We start from the raw sequence: 26,615 nt of genomic DNA, 5'->3' as shown, positions 1-26,615 counted from the left end.
GCCCAAGCTGGGATGTTTTCCAACTGTTGTGAGCAGGCAGAAGCAGCGGAGCAGGGCAGCTGGGTAGTGTCCTCTCTGGCCCGGAGGGAAAGCAGGCAAGACCCAGCGCCAGAATAGCAAAGACGTCCCGGGAAGGGGCTCCGAGCTGCCAGCATGCCCGCCACGGGAGGAGAGTAAGTACTTTAGCAGAACGAGCGCTTCCCTCTCACTCCTGTTCGAAGGGGGATTTGGTGTCGGGGCTTTTGGAAACTCGAATTTTATCCCGCCTCCAAGCCTAGGAACAGCTGACGGGGAGGGTGGTCTGAGGAGGGGCGATTGGGGGCGAGCGGACAGAATACGCTGCCAAGGCCTGCGAGAAAGCTTGCAGGAAACTTTGGGCAAGCGCGGGTTTTGCATGCTTGGCATCTGACGTGAAGGGTGCGTTTGTGGCGTTGCTGCCTTTATCCTCAGCTTGGATGCGGAGGATTTCTTTCAGCATGGAGTGTGGATCTTTTCTCCTCTGGTATATGCAGAGGTGGTTGTTTTGGGAAACCAGGCCACAGGGCAGCTGATGTTTATATCGGACAATGATCGCACAACATGGGCATGGAGGACGGGGACGTTGCTAGGATATTTATAGATTCTGGAATCTGCTCTGGACACCAGACCTTTAAGAAACATGAGCTAGGGATTTGTGTTTCTCCTCCCTCCGAATCGTCTATGCAAAGAAAAAAATCAACAGGCCTGTGACACGAGTTTTCAGGAGTTTCACCACCGTTGTTACATGCCTCATATAGTGGCAAAAATTATGCCACAATATGTTGCAAAAATATTAGCTACACTGTCTCTGCTAGGAAAATTATGACAACAGATTGAAAGGGGGGCTGTCAAATTGTTCTGTGGATAGTATTTAGAGACACAATTCTTGATGTTATTCTTTTGTTGCAGTAGATCTGGATATCTTCCAATTCAGTAGCACTATGGTTGCAAAGATAGGTACCACAGCACTGTTTTATTTTGTTGTGAGGATAGTGATTTTCCAAGCAGTCAACCCACCAATTCACAATTTCCTTTAGAAAAGAGCATGAGCCCAGTAGCACCTATAAGACTAACAAAATGTGTGGTAGGTACTTGAAGGTATTTGAAGCTTATGCCCTGCCACAAATGTGTTAGTCTTATAGGTGCTATTGGACTCTTGCTGTTCTCTACTGCTTCAGACAGACTAACACAGCTACCTGTCTTGAACAACTTTCTTTGTAACAGTAAGTTCTGATTTGTGGATGTGTAAATGTCAAAGATACTTCTAGGACAATGCCTGCAAGATAAGGAAGATATCAGCAAAGAAACAATAGTTCTCTGTGATCATTGTATCAACTGGTTTATTACCATCCCAATTATTTAAGGCAGGAGTCACCAAACTTTTTGACCCTGCAGATACCTTTGGAATTCTGACAAAATGGCTACCGTAGGAAGCAGAGCCAACCACAAAATGTCAGGGAGTAAAGTTACATATAAAACTAATAGTAACTCTTCAACATTTCAGGTAGAAGCTCTGTTTAACAGGATGCCTTCTTAAATGAAAATATTGTTTTAAAATATTGTCCTGCATACACATAGTTTACCCTCAATCACACAATGAAAATCCTTGTGCTGCAGTGGCAGCTGCTGCCAAAACAACATTTTTAAAGATCTGCACATCTCCAGTGGCATGGTGGACCAGACCCTCATCTGGCCACACCCACTTTCTAAAAACATTTGGTGGGTGATAGGAAAGGTGTTAGCGGGCACCATGGTGTCCCTGGGCACCACATTGGAGACCCCTAGTTTAAGGTATCAACATTTTCTGGGGGCGTGGCGTCGTAGAGGAGAGGAATGGACGCATGTTGAGAGCGCTCCAATCCCCCCGAACCCAAATCTCGCCCTTACTCGCTACAACGAAGGAAAATTTGCAGGAAAATAATGTACACAAACTCCACTAAGAAAAAGAAAAACGATCCAAAGGCAGTTAAAAACTTACAGACGTTTTTCGCGGCTTCAGGAGGATCGGTGGAGACAGAACGCAGCGGCGTGGAGAGAAACAAAATGGCGGAACTCGCTGCAAACGACGATGTGAGAAAGGTAATTGCTACAGAAAAATACCTAGATCCCCAACTCGAAAAACTACGACAAGACATTGTAGACCAAATGGCTAAACTTATTAACCCTATCACTGCACAACTCATGGACATAAAACGTGACTTACAAACAACTAATCAAAAGGCTGAAAAAGCTCTGGACGTGAGTGTGCAGGCTCAGCAAAACGTCACAGACATGCAAAGAATAATTATGGAGCAGCAAGACAGACTAACAAAGCTAGAAATCAATGCCAGGCAAAATCATGTTAAGATACGAGGAATAGACGAACAGTATACACACAATATAGATCTCATAAGCTTCATTGCTAACTGGCTAGCTAAACAACTAAGGCTTGAGGAAGGAGTCTTCCCCTACATCACAACAGCCTACCGAGTGGGACCTTTTCAACAAAACAAAAACAAAGAACGCCCGAGAGATATAATCATAGAGGTACCCGACCAGAGGACAAGAAAGAAGATAATGGAAGAAGCTAGAGCAAGGGGATCACTTAAATGCGAAGGCAAACATATATATATTTTTGCTGATCTCCCAAAAGAAGTGCTTGCTAAAAGAAGGGAACTTAAACCAATCTCTGAGACCCTGCAAAAAGCGAACATGAGATACAAATGGCAGGATCAAAGCAAACTTATGGTCATCCATCATGGCAAAAGATATATTGCAACTGATATCGATACGGGACTAGAGCTATTGAATGCAGTCGGGTTAGAAACACCAATGGAGATGAGCAAACAAAATCAGAAAAGAAAATCTTCAGACTTACTATCTCCTCAGAAAGGGAGTAAGATCCCCATCAGAGACACTTAAATCTTCTTATTTTTACCACACCACAAACTGGTAAAACTGGATAAATATACTTCGGTTTGACTGTTTATCAAGTTGTAGTACTTGAAAATAGAGATGTAACTATAGAGGTTTTGGGGAAGGGGGGAAGGGCTTTCAACATAGCTCACGTGGGTTTTTTTTTTTTAGCTCTCATAAGTGGAAGGGGAGTGAGATAGACTTCCACAACTGGTGAGTGAAGGTAACTCAGCAGTTTGAGAGAGCTAAACTTGAACACTTTATTACAGTAGCATAGAATACTAATAATATCCAAGTGGAATTTACAGCTTACTAAGACACAAAGGTGGTTGAGGGGAGGGAGGGAGGGTGGTAAGGGGAAGGTACAGGGACAGTTAGTTAGTTATATAAGCTCAGTAAATAGTAACACAAAATTTTGGGAAAAAACCTGATAGTAAGGGAGGGAGGAAAAAAAAAAAAAAAGGAAAGAAAAAGGATATTAAAAAATAATAAAAATAATAATAAAAAAATACAATAAAATAATTAAAAATCTCAAAAAAATTGTTATATATATATTATTACTATAATCTATAAGTATAAAAAAGGGAAGGGGAGGGTAAGAAAAAGGAAGAGGGTTAGGGAGAGCATAGGGAGTGGGAGGGGAATAGGAAAATAATAGGAGTAGTTTACAGTTCGTAACAAAGACTAAATATCATAGAAAGAAAATATATATATATATATATATATATACAGGAAAAGGAAAGAGAGGGGAAAGAACAATAATACAGAGTACAAACATAGGAAGAAGTCAATTCAACATAAGGAGTTAGAGGGGTATAACTGGTAAACACTTGACTGGATTGAATTCTAAGGAATCAGGGAAGGTTTATCGTGCAGAAAATAAGAGAAATCTTGCAACTTTAATTTCTATATATCGACCCAAAGAGAGTAATTTAAATATAGACATTAAGAAATAACATAGTAAATAAGATTATTGTGATATTAAAACAACTATATTGATAGTTATATTGTTATACCTAGTTGAGAACTATAAGCAGAAGTTACAAGATTGGAATACTGTTTGTTTGATAAGTCTGATGTTATAACCATACAATTCACTCAAAAAAAAAAGAAAGAAAGAAAGAAAGAAAGAAACAGTGAACCAGATACTATCATTTTTTTTTTCTTTCTCTTGCTGTCTCTTAATCAAAAGTGCTGGTATAGAGATGAACAATCGCATATAGTTGTAAGGATTCAATTTAGACTAGGATTGTATATTAATCAACAGTTAAGATATATAGTGAATTCGGAATATATACAGGTGGAGAAAAAGGAAAAAAAAAAAAAGAAAGGCACAAGTAATTGTTATAATCAAAACAGACAATGAGCTCTAAAATCAAAGTTTTAACTTTCAATGTTAGAGGATTAGGTAATCCAATCAAAAGAAAGAGAGTGATGTCGAACTTAGCCCAAACCAGACCTCAAATTATATTTCTGCAGGAAACCCATCTACGACATAATAATACAGATTCGCTAAAAGCTAGGTGGCTGCAAACCCAGTATCATGCAACTGGAAACTCCAAATCAAGAGGAGTAGCCATCCTAATTGCAAAGGACCTACAATTTCAACAAACAAAAACACTTAAGGATAAAAAAGGCAGATTTATCTTCGTTAAAGGGAAAGTAGGGGAGCACACGCTCACACTAGCCTCAGTATATGCTCCAAACGCAAACCAATTAGAATTTATAGAGGAAGTAATACAAAAATTGATTTCATTTCAGGAAGGATATTTGATAATTGGAGGAGACCTAAATTACATAATAAATCATCAACTAGACAAATCAAATTTTAACAAAGTACACACAACAAAAAAAACCAAAATAACAAAACTAGCAGCTATACTACAGAAATACCACTTAATTGACACATGGAGACATTATCACGAGGGAGAAAAGGATTACACATACTTCTCACAAAGACACAACACATACACAAGAATTGATTATCTTCTCAGCTCTAATGACATAATTGATAAAATAGAGAAAACAGAAATAGGAAGTAACACAATCTCAGACCATGCTTGGGTATCCATGACACTTAATCTCGGTGCTAAAACACAAAGCAGTACTCAATGGCGCTTACCGAAACATTTATTATACAATCAATATGCAATTAAAGAAGTTGGCAAAATAATTGAAACAGCTATTACAGACAACTTCTCAAAAGAAATTGGGATACACATATTTTGGGATACGATAAAAACAGTGACCAGAGGACATTTAATAGCCCTTACTGCTAAAATCAACAAAGAAAAATTGAAACAAAAACGTGAATTAATAAGCAATATAAAAGCACTAGAAAATAAACATAAATTAACAGGCAGCAAAAAAATATACAGGGATCTCTTAACACAAAGGAAAATATTAGAAACCTTGGAAAGTCATACGATATACAAAAATCTGATTGCTATCAAACAGTCACATTGGACCAATACACCTAAAACTTTACGCATTCTGGCAAATAAAGTAAAACAAAAGAGAATACAAAACACAGTCAACAGAATTCATAACAGTAAAAATATAATGCAGTACAAACCGGAATCAATCCTTAAAGTCTTTAAAGACTTTTACACTCAACTATACTCATCAAAAAATCCGGACCAAACTAAAATATCCCACTTTTTAAATTCACTAAAACACTTCAAGAAATTAGAGGAAAAACACCGAACATTCCTAGAAAAACCCATCACTATCCAAGAAACAATAGATGCAATAAAAGCAGCTAAAAATAATAAAGCCACAGGGCCGGACGGATACCCGGCAGAATTTTATAAAAAGTTTACGAGCTTGTTAGCAACACATCTAACTGATTTAGCCAACTCGATTCTGGAAAAGGGGGTAATGCCACCCACATGGGAGAGAGCCGACATCATAGTGATCCATAAACAGGGAAAAGATCCCCTAAAAGCAGCATCCTACCGTCCTATTTCATTACTCAACCACGATTATAAAATTTTTGCTTCTATTATGGTAAATCGACTAAATACATTCATTTCTAACTACATTCATACAGACCAATCAGGATTTATACCAAAAAGAGACATTACAGATAACATTTATAAATCATTAAACTTAATAGACCATTGCACCCAAAACAATACGGAAGCCATCTTTTTATCACTAGATGTCGAAAAAGCTTTCGATTCGGTAGAAATATCATACCTACTAAAAACACTGAGGCATATGGAATTTGGAGAAAAATTCTTAAACACAATTGAAGCTATATACCACCAACCTATAGCAAACATCAAAGTAAACGCTAAGTACTCAGAAAACATTTACGTTAAAAGAGGTACAAGACAAGGTTGCCCCCTATCCCCTCTTCTATTTGCAATCGCCCTAGAACCCTTTGCGACTGCCCTTAGAGAACACAAACAGATAAAGGGAATAAATGTTAACTCCACAGAATTTAAAATTAGCTTGTTTGCGGACGATATGATGATTTATTTGACCAAACCATTAAGTTCACTGTCCCATCTTTCATCTCTACTTACAAAATTTGGTGCAATATCAGGACTATTAATTAACCAAACAAAATCTTACTATCTTGCCATCAACACCCATAACAAAACGGTCCAACAAATTAGTACAATATATAGCTTTCAATGGTCCCCATCAAATCTTACATACCTAGGAGTTGAAATCACCCCCAACCTGAAAGACCTTATAAAATTGAATCACCTCAAATTGATAAATCAAATTAAATTAGACATTATCAAATGGAATAAATTAAAGCTCACGTGGTATGATAGATTTCATTTAATAAAAGCTTTTATATTACCAAAATTTATTTTTATGTTTAGAGCGATCCCTCTTACTATAAATAGATCACAAATAGCTCAATGGCAAATATTAATTAATAAATTTCTATGGCAAAACAAGCACCCGAGAATTGCATTCACTACTATGAGGAGGAAATCAGCAAACGGTGGTTTTAATTATCCAGATTTATACCTATATCAATCAGCGACAAGACTGGCTAACCTCTTGCAAATGACTTCAAATTCCCCTCAGCCAGATTGGGTTACGATCATACAACCATCTTCAAAATTCAGTGACATAACAGACACAATTTGGAACAAACCAAGTAATAGGCCACAAAGCATCAAAAAAAGCTTCCTGATACCATCTATCTTAAAGACATGGGACCAAATCAGGATCAAAATTGTTCCCAAAATATCTAGATTCTCTACCTTTCTAAATCAAGAATGGTTTCTACCAGAGTGGGATCGATCACTTATCCTATCATTACATCAAGCAAAAATAACTAGACTAGTTGACATATCCACAAAATCAGGTCTCCTAGAGAAAGTAGATATAGAGAATAAATTAGAACAAAAACTACATTGGTTTAGTTACTTACAACTCTCACACATGGCAGAAAAAATAAGGCTAAGGAACATCATGAAAGAACCTCTGACAGAATTCGAACAATTTCTAGACTCACCAGTACAACAAAAAAAAGGCATGATAGCTAAACTATATAACCTTCTGCTAAACATCACTGAGAACAAGCAGCTAAGTTGTCAATCTAGTTGGGGTAAGGACTGTGCAATTGAACAGTCCCCAGAGATTTGGAAAAAAATATGGACATCTGGAATATTCACCTCGAAAGTCAACATAACTAAATTACAAACGTTTAAAGTGATTCACAGATGGTACCTAACACCCAAAAAATTAGCACACATATCAGCTAGATCATCCCCAAAATGTTGGAAAAATTGTGGCGGGGAGGGAACCTTCGCCCACTGTTGGTGGGAATGTAAAGGAATTAGACAATTTTGGGAAGAGATATTAATGAAAATTAAAGATATCACAAACCACGACCTCCCCTTTGACCCAAAAATGATTTTTTTAGACTTGTGGGAAAACTCACATGTCCCCAAAATCAGAAAGGAGCTCATTGCCTCTTTATTTGTAGCAGCTAAGAGTGCCATAGCGACAGTATGGAAATCAAAAAGACTACCAACAATCGAAAACTGGTTCTCTAAAGTTTGGAATCATTTTATTTTAGAAAAAGTAAGCAATGATATGCAAAATGCAGTACAACTCACAGAAAATACTAATTTTATTGAAAAGTGGCTCCCATTTCTGGAATACATAGAAAAGAATAATATGCAGCCCAACTCGAAAATACTACAAGTTGTAACAAACAATGGATACCTCTCCTTCTATTAAGCTGATAGTATAACTGTGTAATTACATGGAATTACTTTTTCTTTACGTTAATTATTAAGGATGTAAGTCTAACTGCGTATTGTATATTGGTTTTTGTTTCATTCAAATTTGAAATGTTGTTTGTTACTTGAAGGTTATTAGTTACATCTGATGTTACAATAAAAATTTAATAAAAAAAAAAAAAGGTATCAACATTTTCTGAGTCCTAAATCTGAATCTTTACTGTCTCAAGAACAGACAATTAGTTGAGACACCTTTGCAAAGTTTTTTACTGATAAAATGACATGAATAAGCTCTCATCTGAAGAACAGCTTTAATACAGGTGAGGTGGAGGACATGCTTAATACATTCCATGGTCCACTTATGGACCACTTTGACCCAGTTACAGTGTTGGATAATGATAAGATCCAGGCATTTATGAAGACCGCTGCTTGTGCATTACATCCTTGCCCATCATGGCTGCTAAAATCATATAAAGACCACATAAATGAGCCCTTGAGGTCTATAATAAATCAGTCACTAACTCAAGGCACCTCCCCATGTCACTCAAATAAGTGGTTATCCGCCCATTACTTTAAAAACCATCCCTAGACAAAAATGATGTGGCCAGTTATTGTCCAGTCTCTAAATTGCCCTTTCTAGGCAAAGTGATTGAGAGAGCAAACCAATTCCAGGTCATCTTGGAAAATTCTTGTGCTCTGGACTTTTTTCAGTCTGGTTTCAGGCCTGGCTATGGAACGGAGACTGCTCTGGTGGCTTTAGTAGATTACCTTGGTCTGAACGTAGACAAGGGCCGTGCTTCTTTATTGCTTCTCCTGGATCTATCTGCAGCCTTAGATACAGTAGAACATACCGTCTTGTTGAGGCATTTGGAGGCAGAAGTGGGTATCAGGGGATGTGTCTTCGACTTGTTCATTCCTCATGGAAGGGACTCAAAGGGTTGTTGTGGGAAACCTATTGTCTTCAGTGTGAGGGTTATCTTGTGGAGTTCCACAGGGTGTAATCTTATCCCCCATTTTAACCTCTATGTAAAGCCATTGGAGAAAAAATTTGTAGCTATGGAACTGGATATCATCAATATGCAGATGCCACTCAGCTCTGTATCTGTCTATCCAAATCCGCCTGCTGCTCGCCTGCTGCTGTAGTAGAAGTCTTGAGTCATTGTCTGATAGCTGTGGTCATATGGTTGAAAGTAAACAAATTGAAACTGAACCCAAACAAGACAAACACGATGTTGGTTAAGAAGACAGAGATTCTGAAGGACATTGTACTCCCCACTTTTGATGGGGTTCAGCTGACCCTTGCAGACTCAGTTAAGAGCCTAGTGATTATACTGGATCAAGTATTTACTTAATTATTTTTATTAATGTCATTTATAGTCTGCCTTTCTCGCTGAAACTCCAGGCGTACTTAGTGTGAGATTAGTACAATCAATATCATTTCCATAAACAATGCCATAGGGTAAATAAATCCTAGTTTATAAAGACATAACTTTAGCAGGAATCCAATACAGAGTTGAAGAAATGCTGAAACAGAGCATAAGCAATTCTAGGACTTACATTAGACAACATATCCAGTAAGATCATACTTAAAGCCCAGGTAGCACATAAGAGCACATACTTAAAGCAACAGATGAGTCTATGGTCCCTAACTCATTAGTGAAGCATCTGAGACCCCCCCTCCTTACAATACAGCCCTCCTCCTATCTGAGTATTGTTGCTAGAGAACCAAATTAATACAAAAAAAATGCCTTCTCCGAATTCAGTCTAGCCCAGAAGAAGACCCTCTACCCTGACACAGCCAATCTGGCCACCGGAATTCACACCAGGGTAGCATTGAGACCAGACTACTATAATGCACTTTACATAGGTCTCCCCTCAAAGTCAACTCGGAGACTGTAGCTCAGACAGATTGTTGCAGCTTGATTATTATCAGGAGCTAGGGGAGCGTGTATATTACTCCCATTCTGCAGTCACTCTATTGGGTACCTATCAGTTACTTGTTTTGGCTGTCACATACAAAGCCCTTCATAGCCTTAGCCCTTCATATCTGTGGGATTGCCTCTCTCCCTATGCTGTACCATGGCAACTTCATTCAGCTGAACAGAGCTTCTGCAGGTACCACCCTGCCAATGGACAAAATCAAGAACTGCCTGAACATGCTCTTGTCACCTCTGTCTTATGGAATGGCCTGCCTGATGAGGTCAGGAAAGCTCTCACTCTTCTAGCTTTGCACAAACTACGCAAAACTGAATTATTCAGCAGGGCTTTTTTACACAGATAGGAGGCTGTAAGGAAATGGTTCAGAGAGATGCACTCAGTGCAATCCTAAACGGCGTTACTCCATTGATTTCAGTGGGCTTAGACTGGAGTAACTCTGCTTAGGATTGCTCAGTAAACCACTTTGTAGCATGTACTGTTGCAAGTCTGCTCCTACTGGGTAGTTTCCTCATTGTTTGTCATGTTAAATTGCTTATATTTGTTTCACCATTGTTTCAACTCTGTACTAGATTTCTGCTTGTTTTCAAATTTCTGCAACCCACACCTTATTGTATTGTTAGCGAAATGCCCCAGCCATTGAACATACTGTCTTCCGCTGTGCAGTCCACCTTGAGTCTCAGTGAGAAAAGTGAACTATAAATACTGTACAATAAAAAATAATTAGGGAGATGGAGGGCTCAGTTGCTTCCCCTGTTGTGTTTTAGAAGATATGTATTTATGTAAATAATTGTATGTAATTATTCCTGAGGGACATTTATTATGAAACATAAAAACAATCCGCCATAATAAATCTTGTTAAAATACTCTGCTTTTTGGAATTTATTCCTGAATATATCCAACTATGCTTTTTAAATCACTGTTAATCTAGCTTCTTGTCCCACTAAAACCTTAAAGAGTACCCCTACTCAGTAATACATCACACCAGGGCTTTTTTTCAGTTGGAATGTGGTGGAACAGAGTTCTGGAACCTCTTGAAAATGGTCACATGGCTGGTGCCCCCGTCCCCTGATCTCCAGAGCCCTCCGAGCTCTCTCTCTCTCTCTCTCTCACTCTCTCTCTCTCTCACACACACACACGTGTGTCAGTGCCTGCCCTTACATACACTCCTTTTCAATTCTCAGATAATGTTGTGGTTTTATAGAAGGCCTTATCATAGACATAGAAAAACATTAGACGCTCAGCTTGAGCTATGAGTAAAAAAATGAAAGCGGTCATTGACTGTGTTGTTTTCCATATAGGGACAGTCTAGATTTGGTTCATCTGGCCATCAAGATCTATGCTATGGTTACCTCAAGGCTAGAATTTTATTGGGGGGGTCAGTGCCACTCCAATATGGCTTCTGGGGAGGCAGTACTAAACCCAGTACCTCGCACAAGAATCACAGAAAGGGAATCAAAAGAAATGAAGGAAAGCCTGAGTGTGGAATGGAACCACATGTATTGATACTTACCAGTCCTCCTGATCCTGCAGTGGTTGTGGCTGCTATTGTAGGAATGGAAAACCCTTTTGAAGGCAGCCATTGACAAGCCCTGCCTTACAATGTCCCTGCCCACTTTCTGAAAAGCTCAGCAAGTGCTGGGAGAAGCACCAGCTGGCACTATGGCACTCTGGCCTGGGAGCCATGTTGGGGAACCCTGACTTACTTAGTTCAGTTCAGGGTTCTGGTTATCATCTACAAAGCCATTAATGACTTTGAACTCATCCCTTGCCAGACCTCCTGTCCTGCTAGACCCCACCATGACAAATTCATTCACCTGAGCAAAGCCTTCTGAAGGGGCCACCCTGAAAATGGGTAAAATTGGCAACTACTCATTAACACACACTCTGTGGTGATTCTCACCTATGGACCAGCCTGCCTGAGGAGGTCAGGAAGGCCTCCTCGCTTCCCTCACTTCACAGAATGTACAAAACAAATGTTCAGGAGGGTATTTTGGCAAAGGTATTAGAACAGTGGTATAATGGCACAGGTGGTCACTTCTATAAGGGATAGTGTTGTAGACTATTGTGATGTTTATTCTACATATTACCACCGTTTTTTACTGCATTGACCACTACCTTTGTAACCTCCCTTCTTCAGTATAGTATGTAATGCCTTAGACAGTTTTTGTTGCCTTAGACAACTGTTTTGTTTGCACTGAATTAGAACACAGCAACCAGTACCATGAGTTAATAGGAAACTTATAAAAGACAAGTAACTGACTTCTGTTTCCACATGAAATGACAGTCAACTAGGTTAAATATCACCTATATGAATCATCCGCAAAATCCCCTTCCTATGAGGTGTAAGTGTTGCCCACTGCTGGGAGAAAAAAAATATCCTGTCCTTTTAATAGTGGCTTAATCTTAAGTTATTTATCAGCTGATGTTATTTACCACCCTGCCGTGAAAGGCTTCACCTGCCCATTTCCACACATTAACCCTCTATTAAAAGGACAGGACATTTTTCTCCAGCCCTGCTGGCAACTCCTAGCTAAAAGAGGAAATCCTATACTTGGTCTTGCTTGGAATGGAAGCAGACCTTTTGTCCTCTACAAGAACCTTTTCCATCTTTGTTCCTCTTTTTAGTACTCAGATGCCCGTGCCCTTCTTTACAACCTAAACTCTCTCTTGGCCTATTTTTTCTTTCCTCTCCTTGGACAGGAGCACCAAGGCCTTCCCTAAACTTGGCCTTCAACATAGCATCCCTGTGTTTATAGATTTATGAAATGGCTCCTCCTTTCTTCCCTACAGCCCCAAAGGAGAGGACTATTCCACTGCTATCCTGCGCCAGAAGCATCGTCCGAACCGTCTCATTGTCGATGAAGCTGCCAATGAAGACAACAGTATTGTGTGCCTGTCTCAGGTAACTACAAACCCACTGCTATATCGTCCCTTCAGCCAGTGGCCCTAAGTGCACACTGTGCTCCTCTTTGTACAAACAAGCTAAGCATGGACTTTTCTACACAATTGCCCTTTGCTCCATAGGTAGGACTTTTGGCCTGATATGCATATAAGCACATGCTATGAACATATAAATATATCTTCACCAACAGGTATCGGAGACACTCCATATACTTGATTTACTCCAGGAATACAAATCCACATGCAAAAAGTTATAATGCTCACTTTCCATTACAAAAGATACAAATGGCACATATATGCCTAATAGCCATTTGTATCCTGCATGGATGGACACACGAAAGCAGGGCGCCATAAATAAATCATGCACAACAGCATCATTGCTAAGTGACGTTCTCTTACTTTAGTTTGATTCCTGGTTCTCTGCAGGCCAAAATGGAGGAACTGCACTTGTTCCGTGGGGACACAGTGCTGCTGAAAGGAAAGAAACGTCGAGAGACAGTGTGTATCGTACTGACAGATGACTCTTGCCAGAGTGAGAAGATTCGCATGAACCGTGTAACCCGCAACAACCTGCGCGTGCGCCTTGGAGATGTGGTCAGGTGAGACTGGCCCAGATTAGAGAGCTAATGCACGTGCATGTGTATGTGCCATCAAGTCACAACCGACTTATGGCGACCCCAGCAAGAGGCTTTCAAGGCAAGTGAGAAGCAGAGGTGGTTTGCCATTATCTTCCTTGGTGGTCACCCAAGAACTGACCCTGCTTAGCTTCCAAGATCTAATGAGATCAGGCTATACCATGCTGCCTTCTCCCCTAGAGAGCAAATGCGAGGGGCTCACTGGTTTGATGGAGGGAACAAAGCATGTGCTATAGCAAGGAATATTGTCTGAAGGGGGAAGAGGCTGAAGAATATACTATGTGGCAAGATCCCACAAAGAGAAGCTGTATTACAGAACGTGAGGATAAATAGGGGGGTTTAGAGCTTTGGTAGCACCAGAAAACTGCCCTAGTTATTGGTATTTTCCATATGTAAAATCCAGTCATTTCTTTCAAATGTTTGTACCCTGCCATTTCCTCACAAGGGCCCAACACATCTGTTGCCTGATAGCTGCTAAAGTAATAAGGAAGATGACAGTAGTAGAACAAAGAAAAGGCCACTGCGTCAGTGCAAGAGGGGTGGCTGACCCAGTAGATGACTCAGCAGGTTGTCCCTGAGAGGTGCTGTACTTTATAACAAAAGCTAACTGAGCCTTTCTCTGTCCAGTGTCCAGGCCTGTCCAGATGTTAAGTATGGAAAACGGATCCACGTACTACCAATTGATGACACCATTGAAGGCATGACAGGGAACCTCTTTGAAGTTTACCTCAAGCCCTACTTTCTGGAGGCTTATCGACCTGTGCACAAAGGTGTGGAGGGACAAGACTACTTTGCCAGTCTATGAGATGCCGTGAGGAAACACCTTAGTCGGGAGGAGATAGAATTGTGAGAGGGGTCTTTGGGACTAAAAAGGAGTTACAGTGGAGACATAAACGGAGCACTCCTGTATCTGGAAGAGCAATTAGAAAAGAAAATTGTTTTCTCTTCCTTGTGTTGGTAGGGAGGAGGGTGCTTGACGGGCCCATGTGGTCTGTGCTTCCAGTTGCCTCTATATTGGCTGAGGCAACTGTTCTATGTTAACAATCTTCTTTATTTCATTATTATATTCAGATAATAATGGATTTCTACTTCTAAAACTAACAATGTGCTCCCCATTGATCTTCTTAGGTGACATTTTTCTGGTGCGAGGTGGAATGAGGGCTGTGGAGTTTAAGGTTGTTGAGGTGGATCCCACTCCCCACTGCATCGTGGCTCCTGACACCATTATCCACTGTGAGGGAGAGCCCATCAAACGAGAGGTGTGCATAGGACAGACCAATTTCAGGGATGGTTGAGCTTGTCGCTGGATTTTGTGTAGTTGTTTTCCACTGGAACACTTATTCCCTGGTCTAGGTTGTGCAGATTTTTGAGAATGGGATTTGTTGTACAAGATTACCCCACACATAAATATCTCTGGAGGAAAGGGGATTAAAAGGGAAAGCTGAACATGTTCAGAAAGCTGAGAGGTATAGTGTAGACTGTGTCTGGAAAGGGGAGGGCTTATTATTGAGATAATGCAATAGGCTTCCCATTCACCCCTTTGTTCTTGCAGGATGAAGAGGAGAGCCTCAATGATGTTGGCTATGATGATATTGGAGGCTGTCGTAAACAACTGGCTCAGATTAAGGAGATGGTGGAGCTCCCATTGAGACACCCGGCACTCTTCAAAGCTATCGGTGTGAAGGTACAATGAGGGGAAGAGGAAGGGTCAGGCACAAAGTCTCCAGATTCATTGCAACCCCTTATTTATAGAATGTTTTAAATATTTCACTGTAGGTAGCATTGTCCTTCCCTCTACCCTTCATGTATATCTTGAAGCCGGACTGTAATCTGGGCTTCCATTCCTGAAATAACAAGATGGCTTCTGCTCTCCCAGACTGGAGGTTTCCTTGGCTTGCCTTCTTGCTTAATTCTTTGGCCCCGGTTTCTTTCTTAAACCATTGCCTTCTGAAGGACATTGCTTATTGTGGGTTGAGCCACATACCATGACTTCTCTTATACAATGACTGCTGCATCTCTTTCTCTCTTAGCCTCCACGAGGGATTCTCCTTTATGGTCCTCCTGGTACTGGGAAAACACTTGTGGCCCGGGCTGTTGCAAATGAAACTGGCGCCTTTTTCTTTCTTATCAATGGTGAGAGAAGTGATATAGAGGGAGAAAGGCATGGGGAGGGGAAGGGGCCGTGGCTCAGTGGGAGAGCATCTTCTTGGCATGCAGAAAGGCTCGGGTTCAATGACCAGTGTCTCCATTAAAAGGAACAAATGGTAGGTGCTGTGAATGACGTCTTCTCGAGACTCTGGAGAGCTGCTACCAGCTAAACCATACAGAGTAGACTTTGATAGACAATGGTCTGAAGTCAGTGAGTGCCAAAGTGCCACCGGTGGCTCGTGATGGCACATTGCCCCTTAATAATAATGATATTCTATTTATATACCGCCCTTCAGGACAACTTAGTGCTGCTCAGAGCTGTTTACAAAGTGTGTTGTTATTATCCTTACAACAATTACCCTGTGAGGTGAGTGGGGCTGAGAGAGCTCTAGAGAGCTGTGACTGAGCCAAGGTCACCCAGCTGGCTTCAAGCAGGGGAGGGGGAAATCAAACCCAGCTCTCCAGATTAGAGTCCTGCCACTCGTAACCACACTAAACTGGCTCTCTTGGAGCTTACAGTTTCTAAGCTGCGACCGTAGTAGGCATAGCAGGGCTGGCTTCATATCTTAGTAATCTGCAACTTGTATACTTTCCTGGTGACTCTTTAGGGATCTTCTTCATCTACTATGAAAATGATCCTAGCTGCTCTTGTTTACTGTCGTTTGCTCTTTCCCAGGCCCAGAAATTATGAGCAAATTAGCTGGGGAGTCGGAGAGCAACTTGCGCAAAGCATTCGAGGAAGCTGAGAAGAACGCTCCAGCCATCATTTTTATTGATGAGCTGGATGCCATTGCTCCTAAGAGGGAGAAGGTAAGGGCTGGCATCCCTGGAAGCAGAAGGGAAACGTAGAGAAGCTTTTGCAGCAGCTTTCCTGCACTGGATAATGAATCCCCATATGGATAAATCAAAACCTCCTTATATAAAAAGAACTTCCCAGGGAAGTTCTCAGCATTAAGTGAAAGACATATCAATAAAGCTCCTTCTGTTTTGTCCATAGAGGAACATTCTGGCCACAAATAAGCCAGCTTTTTGGTTTTTGTCCTGGCTATTGTATTTGGAAAATGTAGACATGTGCTCTCCTCTGGGGCTATTAATACCAATTTAACATTAAGCTGGACAGCATAAAAAGGAAGTGGAAATAGCAGACTGGAGTGAATCCTTATCTGGGAGATGTTTAGTGCTGTGGTGGAATGAAAATCTTTATGGTTTTGCATCAGGCAAAGATTCTCCCAGCCTGACACTAGCAAGTTCTGTGCTGTAGAAGCTCAGGTCCATTCCCATCATAAACTTCCTGAACCTGGCATTTAAAAAGGAAACTGACCAGATACCTTTAGCTCTTACTGGCTTCGTGCTCTGGGTGGAGAAGAGGGTATCAGCCACACGTCTTTCAGTCTTGTCCAGTCCTTGGTTTTAGGGGGTGATAATGATGCTGAGCCCCTGCAACATCTCATCCCATTTTCCTACATCAGTCCAGAGATAGGAGATTTCGTGCTACAAGGAACAGATCCCCAATACTCTTCTCATGCATCTCCCAATCTTAGAGGATGCTGCTGTGCTCACAATTTTAGCATCAGTATGGACTGTTAGCTTTTCTCAAAGGGGCATGCGGAGGGGGGGGTGTCACGGGTGATATGAGTCTTCATCCCCCCTTTCTACTCCCATTTCAGACACATGGGGAAGTGGAGCGCCGCATTGTTTCTCAGCTCCTCACTCTCATGGATGGCCTGAAGCAGCGCTCACACGTGATAGTCATGGCTGCCACCAATCGACCCAACAGTATCGATCCTGCCCTGCGTCGGTTCGGTAGGAAAATGTTCCATGTTCTCATCTACCTAACCCATACACTGTTCTTCCTTGGTCATGTGCCTAGGAAAAAATCAGGGTCCCATTGCCACAGGTTGCTTGTAAGACACAAACTGAAGGAAATCATCCAATTTTCTTAATTTCTTCCTGTATCCTGCTTTTCAGCCTTAAGGAGGTGATCGTTCTGAATTACTGTCTTCCTTCCTAACCTCCCCATCCAATTACCACCCATACATGCATTGTGACTTGCTGGCTCCTTTCTCCTCTAATTCTTTGGTTCCTCACCTATAAGGCATGGTCTTTGTGTGAACAGAATCACAAAGACACAGCTGGCAATTTGGTTCTTGTGGGATAATTGCTGTTCTTTAATCCACAGGGCGTTTTGACCGAGAAATTGACATTGGGATCCCAGATTCGGTGGGAAGGTTGGAAATTTTGCAGATTCACACCAAGAACATGAAACTGGCCGATGATGTGGATCTGGAAAGGGTAAAGGATCAGGACTGGAGCTGTGTGGGGAGGAGGAGTGGATTCAAGGGATAATCAAATATGTATGTATTATTTGGAGTTTAGTAATAGCAAATTCACACATGGCTTGTTTATCAGTACTGCAAGCATAACCAGCAGGAACTAACGTGCCAATAGATGGAACTTCCATATCCTTTCAAGTACAATGCTTTTCAAGGATGTTAGTTCCCACATTCATCATATTGAGAAATCATATTATGTATATACAGGTAGAAACCAGCCTCAAGTATTAAATGGGGTTAATAGCCACACCCCTTCTTGCAAAGGCATTAATGAAAATATGTGAAAGAAACTATAGAGAATCTTTGGTTCTACAAAAACGGGTGCTCAGGAGAACTAGAGAGTCTTCAGTGTGCATTCAGGATTGTGTGTGCTTGTTGGGGCATCCGTAGCCTCATTCAGACACTGGGGATGAAGAAAAGATGGACAAATCCAGTATGTGTAGGATGATGTCCACCTGTCTACTTTGCAGAGTGTTCTTCATTGCCTGTGGTTAACTAAAGTGTGTCTTGCTTAGAGTGACTGATTGTGATTCCATCTTGTGACACTTGGCTCTCTGAGCCCTGGCACTGATCCATTGTTCCTAGAACATGTTTCAGGGATCTGGTCCCTTCCCCTTAAGAAATCTTCTAAAGATCACTGACACAGACTGGCTCCCATCAACACAAAGTATCTGTGGCTGCAGGTTGCCAATGAGACACATGGGCATGTGGGTGCTGATTTGGCAGCGTTGTGCTCTGAGGCAGCACTCCAGGCAATCCGGAAGAAGATGAACGTCATCGACCTGGAAGACGACACTATTGATGCTGACATCCTTAACTCCATGGCTGTCACCATGGATGACTTCCAGGTAGGCCAGTGAACGGAATGCTAAGATGGAACGGTTTGTCCCTAGTAACTTGTGTCTTTTACTTATGGACAGAGTTCTCAAAATATAATTAGAATGGCAATCCCAAAAACTGCAGTTCACTCCTTAAAAGACTTCTCCAGTTTTTTTAGTTCTAATTCATGATTTCTAATAGTCATATTTGACAGTCTCCTTACAACTGGGTCAGAAAATCTCTCCCAAGTTAAGTGTCACTTCCTGTCTTGTATGTTTTTCATATGAATTAAAAATGTTGACCAGTCCTGTCCTTCTTGTAAATATATTTCTCAGGCCTGTTTAGAGACCTGTAGCTTCCTTTGTATTGGCACCTTTTTTGTCTTATGCCAGTGGTGTGTTCTGCTTTTCTTGTGGACAATTAACTGGGACATTGAATCCAGGCAAGCGATGATGTCTGTCAGGTAGGCATTAATTTCAGCACTTTCTGCTTCCATGTCAGGCACATGACACCTCTCTGTTTTCCTTCTTTGCAGTGGGCTCTTGGCCAGAGTAACCCCTCGGCACTACGTGAGACTGTAGTGGAAGTGCCACAAGTCTCCTGGGATGATATTGGGGGTCTTCAGGAAGTCAAACGTGAGCTGCAGGAACTGGTGCAGGTCAGTAGGATCATGGTGTGGTTCAAACTTGCTGAAATTCTAATAGAAGTAGCAGTTGAAATCTACATTTCATCTAGATTGCTAGACATTGTTCAATGTCAGTGAGAATTGCATTGAAAAGGTTTTTTGGTTGTTTTTTCAAATTGCTAAGAGCTCTTCTGTCATAATGTTACCAGTTTTTGTTGGAAACACAGAGTGCTGCCAAACTTAGTTTTAAATATAAGTGAGAAAATGCAACGTAACGGTTCTGAATAAGAAAAGATACTTAATTCGAGATCACGTAGTGACAAAGGTAAACAGAATGGTAGGTACCAAGCTACCAATGGATCCTAAAGTCAGGGCTTGTTAATCATTATGTCTAGAAATTACAAAATCATTAACAAGCCCTGACAGAATGACTTTAGGATCCATTGGTAGCTTGGCAAAAAGTGTTCAGATCTACAGTCAGCTTCAAAATGGGCAGAATGATTTGGCAATGATTATTGCCAAAATGGGCAGAATGTAGAAAGTCAACCTATTAAAATATGAGTTAATAAGATTCAGCAAACCGCCAAACTTTCAACTGAAACTGTTAGGTGATGGTAGACAACAAGAAGCAAACTTTGAAGTTAATTGGAATCCACTTCTTGAATCCTCCCCCCATCCCCACTTCTGCCGCTCCAAGAAACATGCAGCCCCTCCTTGGAAAGTTAGACCAGAAAGGCAGTCCTAGCAAGAGTCAAACCTGCAGCCCCTGGCACTCAGCCCTCCGAGTCTCATAGAGGCAGCTCCTCAGAGGCAAGCAGGGGCAGGTTCTGCAACGAATGATGAGAATGCCCATTGGAAAATGGGAGGGGCTTGAAGGCCCATTGGATATGATGGGAGCCAGGGGTCATTTCATAGAAAAAGAGCTGGAGGAACTTATTAGCATAACTTATTAGCATGACCCATTTGCATATACCACACCCCTTGACATCGCCAGAAGTGTGTCATTAGCATAACTGATTTGCATATGCCACACCCCCTGACATCACCTGTCCTGGTTGTTTTGGACCCAATCCTGACCATTCAGGGCCGAAATTGTGCCCAAAATGGCAAAAAGGAGCTGAAAATGGCTGAAAAGGGGCCCAAAATGGTCAGGATCAGGCTGCTGCTGAGTGGGAGAGTGATCCACCACCCATCACAGGCCTGATCCGGGCCGTTTCTGCCCCAATTCAGGCCGAAACGGGCCCAAAATGGTCGAGAGTCAGGTGGGTGGGGCCACCTGACATGTGACTTCTTTGGGGAACTGCCAGAACTGTGTTCCTGTGCGTTCCCCCTCAAAATGAGCCCTGATGGGAGCTATGAATGCCCATCAACTCACAGCGACTCCATTGAAATACATCACTGCATCAAAAAGATGCACGGGGAATGCGGGGTGGACCACGAGAGCTGTTCTCTGGTGCTAGGATGACAGCCCCCAGAGTGGAATGACGGCCTCTGGAACTAGAGATACTGTTCCAGGGGCCCTCATCCCATCCCCAGTATAAGATTCCTGAAGTCCATCCCTGTCTCCACAAACAGCGTATCTCTAAAATACAGGAAACAATGTACGTGAAACAATGTCATATATTTAACACTGATACTCACTGTACTAACAAAGTTCAGCGCACTGCTGTTGTAGAGGGTGGAAGAATAAGGATGGGGGGAAAGTGACACAGGATAAAAACATGCTATCCCTGTATCTCAGGGGAATGTGGTATTTTCTCACTCTATTTTCAGAATGGTTGGGGTGTACATTCCACAGGCAAAGATGTAGGGAAGTAGTTCCTCCCTTGTCCTTAGCTTTGGAAAACTATACCCCAGAGAAGAAAGAAAAGAGGCAATGTGGTATTTCAGGTGTTGCCACTGCATGGATAGAGGAATGGTACCAGCTCCTTTACCTTTTGATCCTTCTTACAGTTCCCAGTGGAGTATCCTGACAAGTTCCTGAAGTTTGGGATGACGCCATCAAGAGGTGTTCTCTTCTACGGACCGCCTGGCTGTGGCAAGACCCTGCTGGCCAAGGCCATTGCCAATGAGTGCCAAGCCAACTTTGTCTCCATCAAGGGCCCTGAGCTGCTCACTATGTGGTTTGGAGAAAGTGAGGCTAATGTCCGTGATGTTTTTGACAAGGTATAAAGTAAGAATTGCCATGGTGGCTGTTGAAGTGGGCAGGAGATGGAATGTCGAAGCTTCTTGGCTTTAGCCCATGTGAAAACCCAAAAGATGAAGGTGGCTATAATGAGCCATCGGACTCTCCTGAGACTCAAGAAGTTAGGGCACTTATTCCAGAGCATTGCATTAAGAGAAGTCACATAAAATTTTATTTAAAAAAAATAAAATAATTTTTTTTAAAAAAGAGAGAGAGAGAGAGAGAAGTCACTGGTAGAATATTGTGTTTTGTAAGTCACAATTTGGCATAGGCATTGCTGCTTATTGTTTCCGTACTCTGGTCATGTTGGCAGCCTGATGGTATGTCAAATTGGCTCCTCTAACTCATTGGTTCAGAAACACACCCTTTGGAAACCACTGAGTTAGGAGCATCTAGCGCTTCCTTGCCATTGAGCAAGGGTGGGGGCAACAGAGCCATTATGGGAAGGATGAGGTCTTGCAAATAAGGGTAGGTAGTTGTTGCATTCACTGAAAGAATGCACTGCATTGGAATGCCCTTGATACTTCCCTGGGTAGAGCCATCTGGCTTGGTTCCTTGGCTCACACTGGTATTTTCTGTTCTCCAGGCCCGGCAGGCAGCTCCCTGTATCCTGTTTTTTGATGAACTGGACTCTATTGCAAAGGCACGGGGTGGTGGAGCTGGGGATGGTGGAGGTGCGGCTGACCGTGTTATCAATCAGATCCTCACTGAGATGGATGGCATGACCAACAAGAAGACAGTTTTCATTATTGGTGCCACCAATAGGTGAGGCCTCCAAAGCAGAAGGATGGTGGGGACTGTGGGCAAGTTATGTGTAAGGAGTATGTTTGAGGCTCCTCTCAAACTGTGCTGTTCTGGTGATTTATGACTTATTTGTCCCACTCAGCCACATGACCACTAGACTCTTTCATGAGATGGGTCTGTAACTAGGTCTCCTTGAGAAAGACCTGGATCAGGACCAGTTCTCTAGTGATGAGTGTTTAGAATTGGATACCTGAGCTGGATTTCCCATTCTGTGCTGCTCCTGAGCTGAGACACCAAGTGCTAGTCACAGGGTGTAGCAGCCCACGAGCCTTGAGATCATTTTCCTATTTCTTTGACATCCAGACCAGACATCATTGACCCAGCCATTCTACGTCCAGGGCGTTTGGACCAGCTCATTTACATCCCATTGCCTGATGAGAAGTCTCGTGTGGCTATCCTCCAAGCCAATCTGCGTAAATCACCTGTTGCCAAGGTTAGCAAAGGTGGGGTTGAAAATAGAGGAGGGGAGTTTCAGTATTGGGGGAAGTAGATGCTACAAGCAGGTACTGGATTCCAAGTTCCATGCTGTCTTTTAATGGAGGAACATCTCTGACAGAAAACGTGAGTGTTTTGGAGGGAACATTTCTCTGTGCTGTCAAGGCCCTTCCCATAGTATGTGTTTTCCTCTGACAGGATGTGGACTTGAATTATCTGGCTAAAATCACACACGGCTTCTCGGGTGCAGACCTCACTGAAATCTGCCAACGTGCCTGCAAGCTTGCCATCCGTGAGGCTATTGAGATGGAGATCAAGACAGAACGGGAACGCCAGCGTCACAAATGCGCTGCCATGGTATGTGGCGCTGCCATGGTATGTGGACAGGACTCTCCCACTTCCCAACCCAGCCTGGAAAAATTCCTCCTCGTAGTCTTAAACCTTATTCTTGCCCTTATTAACATACCCTGCATTCTCATCCAGAAACTTTGCGGCTCCTACCCATCTTGAGGGGTCACATTATCTTCCACTACATTAACCTAGTGAGGTAATGATTTTAATAAAGACACATGCCGAGAGTGTTTTTTTCTGCCCATATTTACAGGATGATGATTATGATCCTGTGCCAGAGATCCGCCGTGATCATTTTGAGGAAGCGATGCGCTTTGCACGCCGCTCAGTCAGTGATAATGACATACGCAAGTATGAGATGTTTGCCCAGACATTACAGCAAAGCCGAGGCTTCGGTAACTTCAGGTACTAGCTTAAAGAACTTTGTTCTTCCTTTCCCAACAAAGTTAGATTTTTTCCCATGGCTTATCCATGCTCTCAGCTTGGGGGACAATATATGGGATACTTGGCATGACTGTCATTTATGGAGAGAGGCTGTAAGGAACCACTGCCACCCATTATTCTTGCCTCACTGCGTACACCAGGAAATGGAAGGCTGGGAACAACATCCTTATCAAAGGGCTTATGGCTGGATAACTAAAGTAACTAAAACCTGGACTTTGCCCTCAAATAATGTTGGAACTTTGCCCTCACTTTGACTCCCTTAAGGATTCCTGAGGATAGCATACCAAGACTTGCCTACCTAAGCAAACATGGCGTACTCTCATTTATTACATTTGTGCTCCAGTAATGTCTTCAAGGCAGCTTACATGATACAATTACATGTACAGAATATATTAAAATAAAACATAAAAACAGTAAAATGAAACAACCACACAGATGAAATTAACAAAACAGCATTACTGCAATCCAGTTACGGGGACCTAGGGGCAAACTTGCATCATTTGTGGATTGGGAACTGTGGGCATAAATCAGCTGTTCATTCAGAACATGCACCCGAGTAAGAATGAAGTCTGCGATGCATTACTTGGACTGGGCAGTGCTTTCGAATGTCCATTCTCATAAAACAGCTCAACTGCCAACACTTTGTGTAGGGATGACTGCCCCAGGGCTGGGGCTTATATTCATAAGGCAGAATAAATTCCTTTCCTCTAAGGTAAACCCACCTCACTCTCTTTCTCCATAGGTTCCCAGCAGGAAACCAGAACAGTGGTGGGACAGGCAGCAGTGGAAGCAACAGCGGCCAAGGGAGCCTTTTCCAGGAGGAGGGGGATGACGATCTCTACAACTGATTGCCTGGGGCATGCCTTCTTCTGCTGGAACTGTTGGCTCCATCTGCTTATTGTTACTGTCTCTTTCATGTGAGGTCTGGTGTGCAAGGCCCAGCATTCTGCTCTCTTTCACCCTTGTCTGCAAAAATCCGGCAACAAGCAACTCACAGCTAATTTTAATACATGAGGCCAGGTGCCTCCTCCAAGTATTTTGAGGGGCTCGGCTATGCCCATGAATCTCGTGGCTTGTCCTGCCCTTGTGCCTGCCGGATGTTCAGTCGGGGTACCTCTGACTTTCATTTGGGGGATCTAATACCCGAGAAGCTGAAGAGCCCTGCTGGATCAGACCAAAGGCCCATCTAGTCCAGCATCCTGCATATTCAACAACCGCGGCAACTAGCCCGATGCCTCTCAAAGCAGGATGTGAAGCTGTCGTTCATCCCTTTGTATGAAACAGTCCCACACTGGTGCTGGTTCCTTTTCGGACACACATTGATGGCTCCTTCTTTAGAACCCAGGCCGCTGGAGGCTCCGCAGTCTCCCGCCATTGCTTGCTTGCCAGTGCTGCCTGCTTGCACAGGCCCTGCCTGCCTTACAGCAAAGGCAGCCTTTGGAGCCTTGTTATTCATGAGGCCATTGAACTCCAGTTTGTATCATCAGGTGCCAGAGGTGTCTGGGTATCCAGTAAACTGGAGGCGCATGCCCCTGATCCTGGGAGAAGCTCTGTAAAGGGTGTCAGACAATAAAGGCTTGTGTTGTGGTGTCTGCGTGGGTTAATTCTGAGGAGGCTCCCAGGAACGAGCACAGGAGAGGGATTCTACTTCAGATCTAGTCCTAACGTAACTGGGCAGGTCTAGGTCTATCTTCCCCACTAGTGGGCATCAGTTTTCCTCCATTCTGGGATAATCCTAAAATTTCCCTGCTGTTGTCTGACCCAGTTTGCCAACTCACAACCTAGTTCTTGGCTCTTAGTAGGGCTGCCAGACAACGCTCCCAGCGGGCACGCTGGAATTTAGTCAGTGACATAAAGGCAATAAATTGTGCAAGGCAAGAATGCTCTGCAAAGATCCTTTATTGTTACAGAGCGTCCTGCGCCGGTTAACGGCTCATACAGTCCTGGTACTGGGCATGCAACAGCCACACCATCTCGCAGACCCTACAAAATATCTTCTCTGGGCTTTTTCCCTTGACCCCTTTCCAAGAAAAACTGTGCAAGCCTCAGAAGCCAAACTACATCATCCCACAGTATGGGATATGACTGCACCCCATTTACAGTCTATTGGCCAGAGCCCCTTCCTATTATACCACCAATTACAGTACCCTCAACAGCTTCAAACCTAATGGAAATTCATTCCAGTCCAGATACCCTTTCCGCTGTGGACCTTTCTGGTACCCATAAATGTTCTTTCTATCTATGAAAAAATGATGCTGTTAAAAGTCCTGAAATTGCTCGGTTCTGGAAAAGAGTTTCTCCTGTTCCATTGAGTTTGAGAAACTGTGTGCCAGTGCTTTGAAGATCACATTTCCAGCATCACCCCCTAGACTATCCAGCAGGGCTTCCCTGGATAACTCAAGTTTACACTTAGACACATAGTGTATTGAGACATCATAAAGAAAGGCTCCCTTCTCCCCTCATGCACCTCACCAAAACTGAAGAAGGAAATCGTCAGCTAACTCTGTTTGTCTGGATATCTGAAAGCGAGTGCCTCAACAAAGTCAGGATTGTTTCTTCTCAAGTAATGGATGCAACCATTAAGCTACCCTGAGCTACCAGCCCTAGCCCTGCCCTCTTCAATGCTATTTATATATAACCTCTAAATACGTTAGGGGTGGAAAGGGCTGTATATACTGATACTTTACGAGCAGCCTCTCTCTGGGTTGGGATATGGAAAGTATAGCATGAGCTCAGAATGGCTACAGCACCATAGGATAACAAATAGAATACTGTATATTTAGACAGCTGCACCTGAATGATGGAACAGCCTGAATAGAATTGCTCAAAAGAAGGCACTATCTAAAGATTTCTGATTACCAGCTT

The 26,615-nt window shown here is 42.5% G+C and overlaps 1 protein-coding gene across 1 annotated transcript; it reads left to right on the top strand.

Moving 5' to 3' along the window:
* Positions 1-25,060, top strand: LOC129328601 (transitional endoplasmic reticulum ATPase-like). The gene is made up of 18 exons (XM_054977773.1): positions 1-173; positions 12,861-12,972; positions 13,398-13,570; positions 14,234-14,376; positions 14,735-14,865; positions 15,159-15,290; positions 15,637-15,739; positions 16,431-16,564; positions 17,422-17,557; positions 17,934-18,046; positions 18,771-18,935; positions 19,442-19,564; positions 21,485-21,697; positions 22,303-22,481; positions 22,824-22,953; positions 23,154-23,312; positions 23,560-23,711; positions 24,493-25,060. The coding sequence occupies exons 1-18, from the start codon at positions 154-156 to the stop codon at positions 24,596-24,598; spliced, it is 2,424 nt and encodes an 807-aa protein (XP_054833748.1). The 5' UTR covers positions 1-153; the 3' UTR covers positions 24,599-25,060.
* The last annotated feature ends 1,555 nt before the right edge of the window (positions 25,061-26,615 follow it).

Source organism: Eublepharis macularius, chromosome 4 (assembly GCF_028583425.1).
Source record: "Eublepharis macularius isolate TG4126 chromosome 4, MPM_Emac_v1.0, whole genome shotgun sequence".
Classification (NCBI taxonomy): domain Eukaryota; kingdom Metazoa; phylum Chordata; class Lepidosauria; order Squamata; family Eublepharidae; genus Eublepharis; species Eublepharis macularius.
The sequence above is the reverse complement of the archived record's forward strand: the minus strand, read 5'-3'. Positions and strand labels throughout refer to the sequence as shown.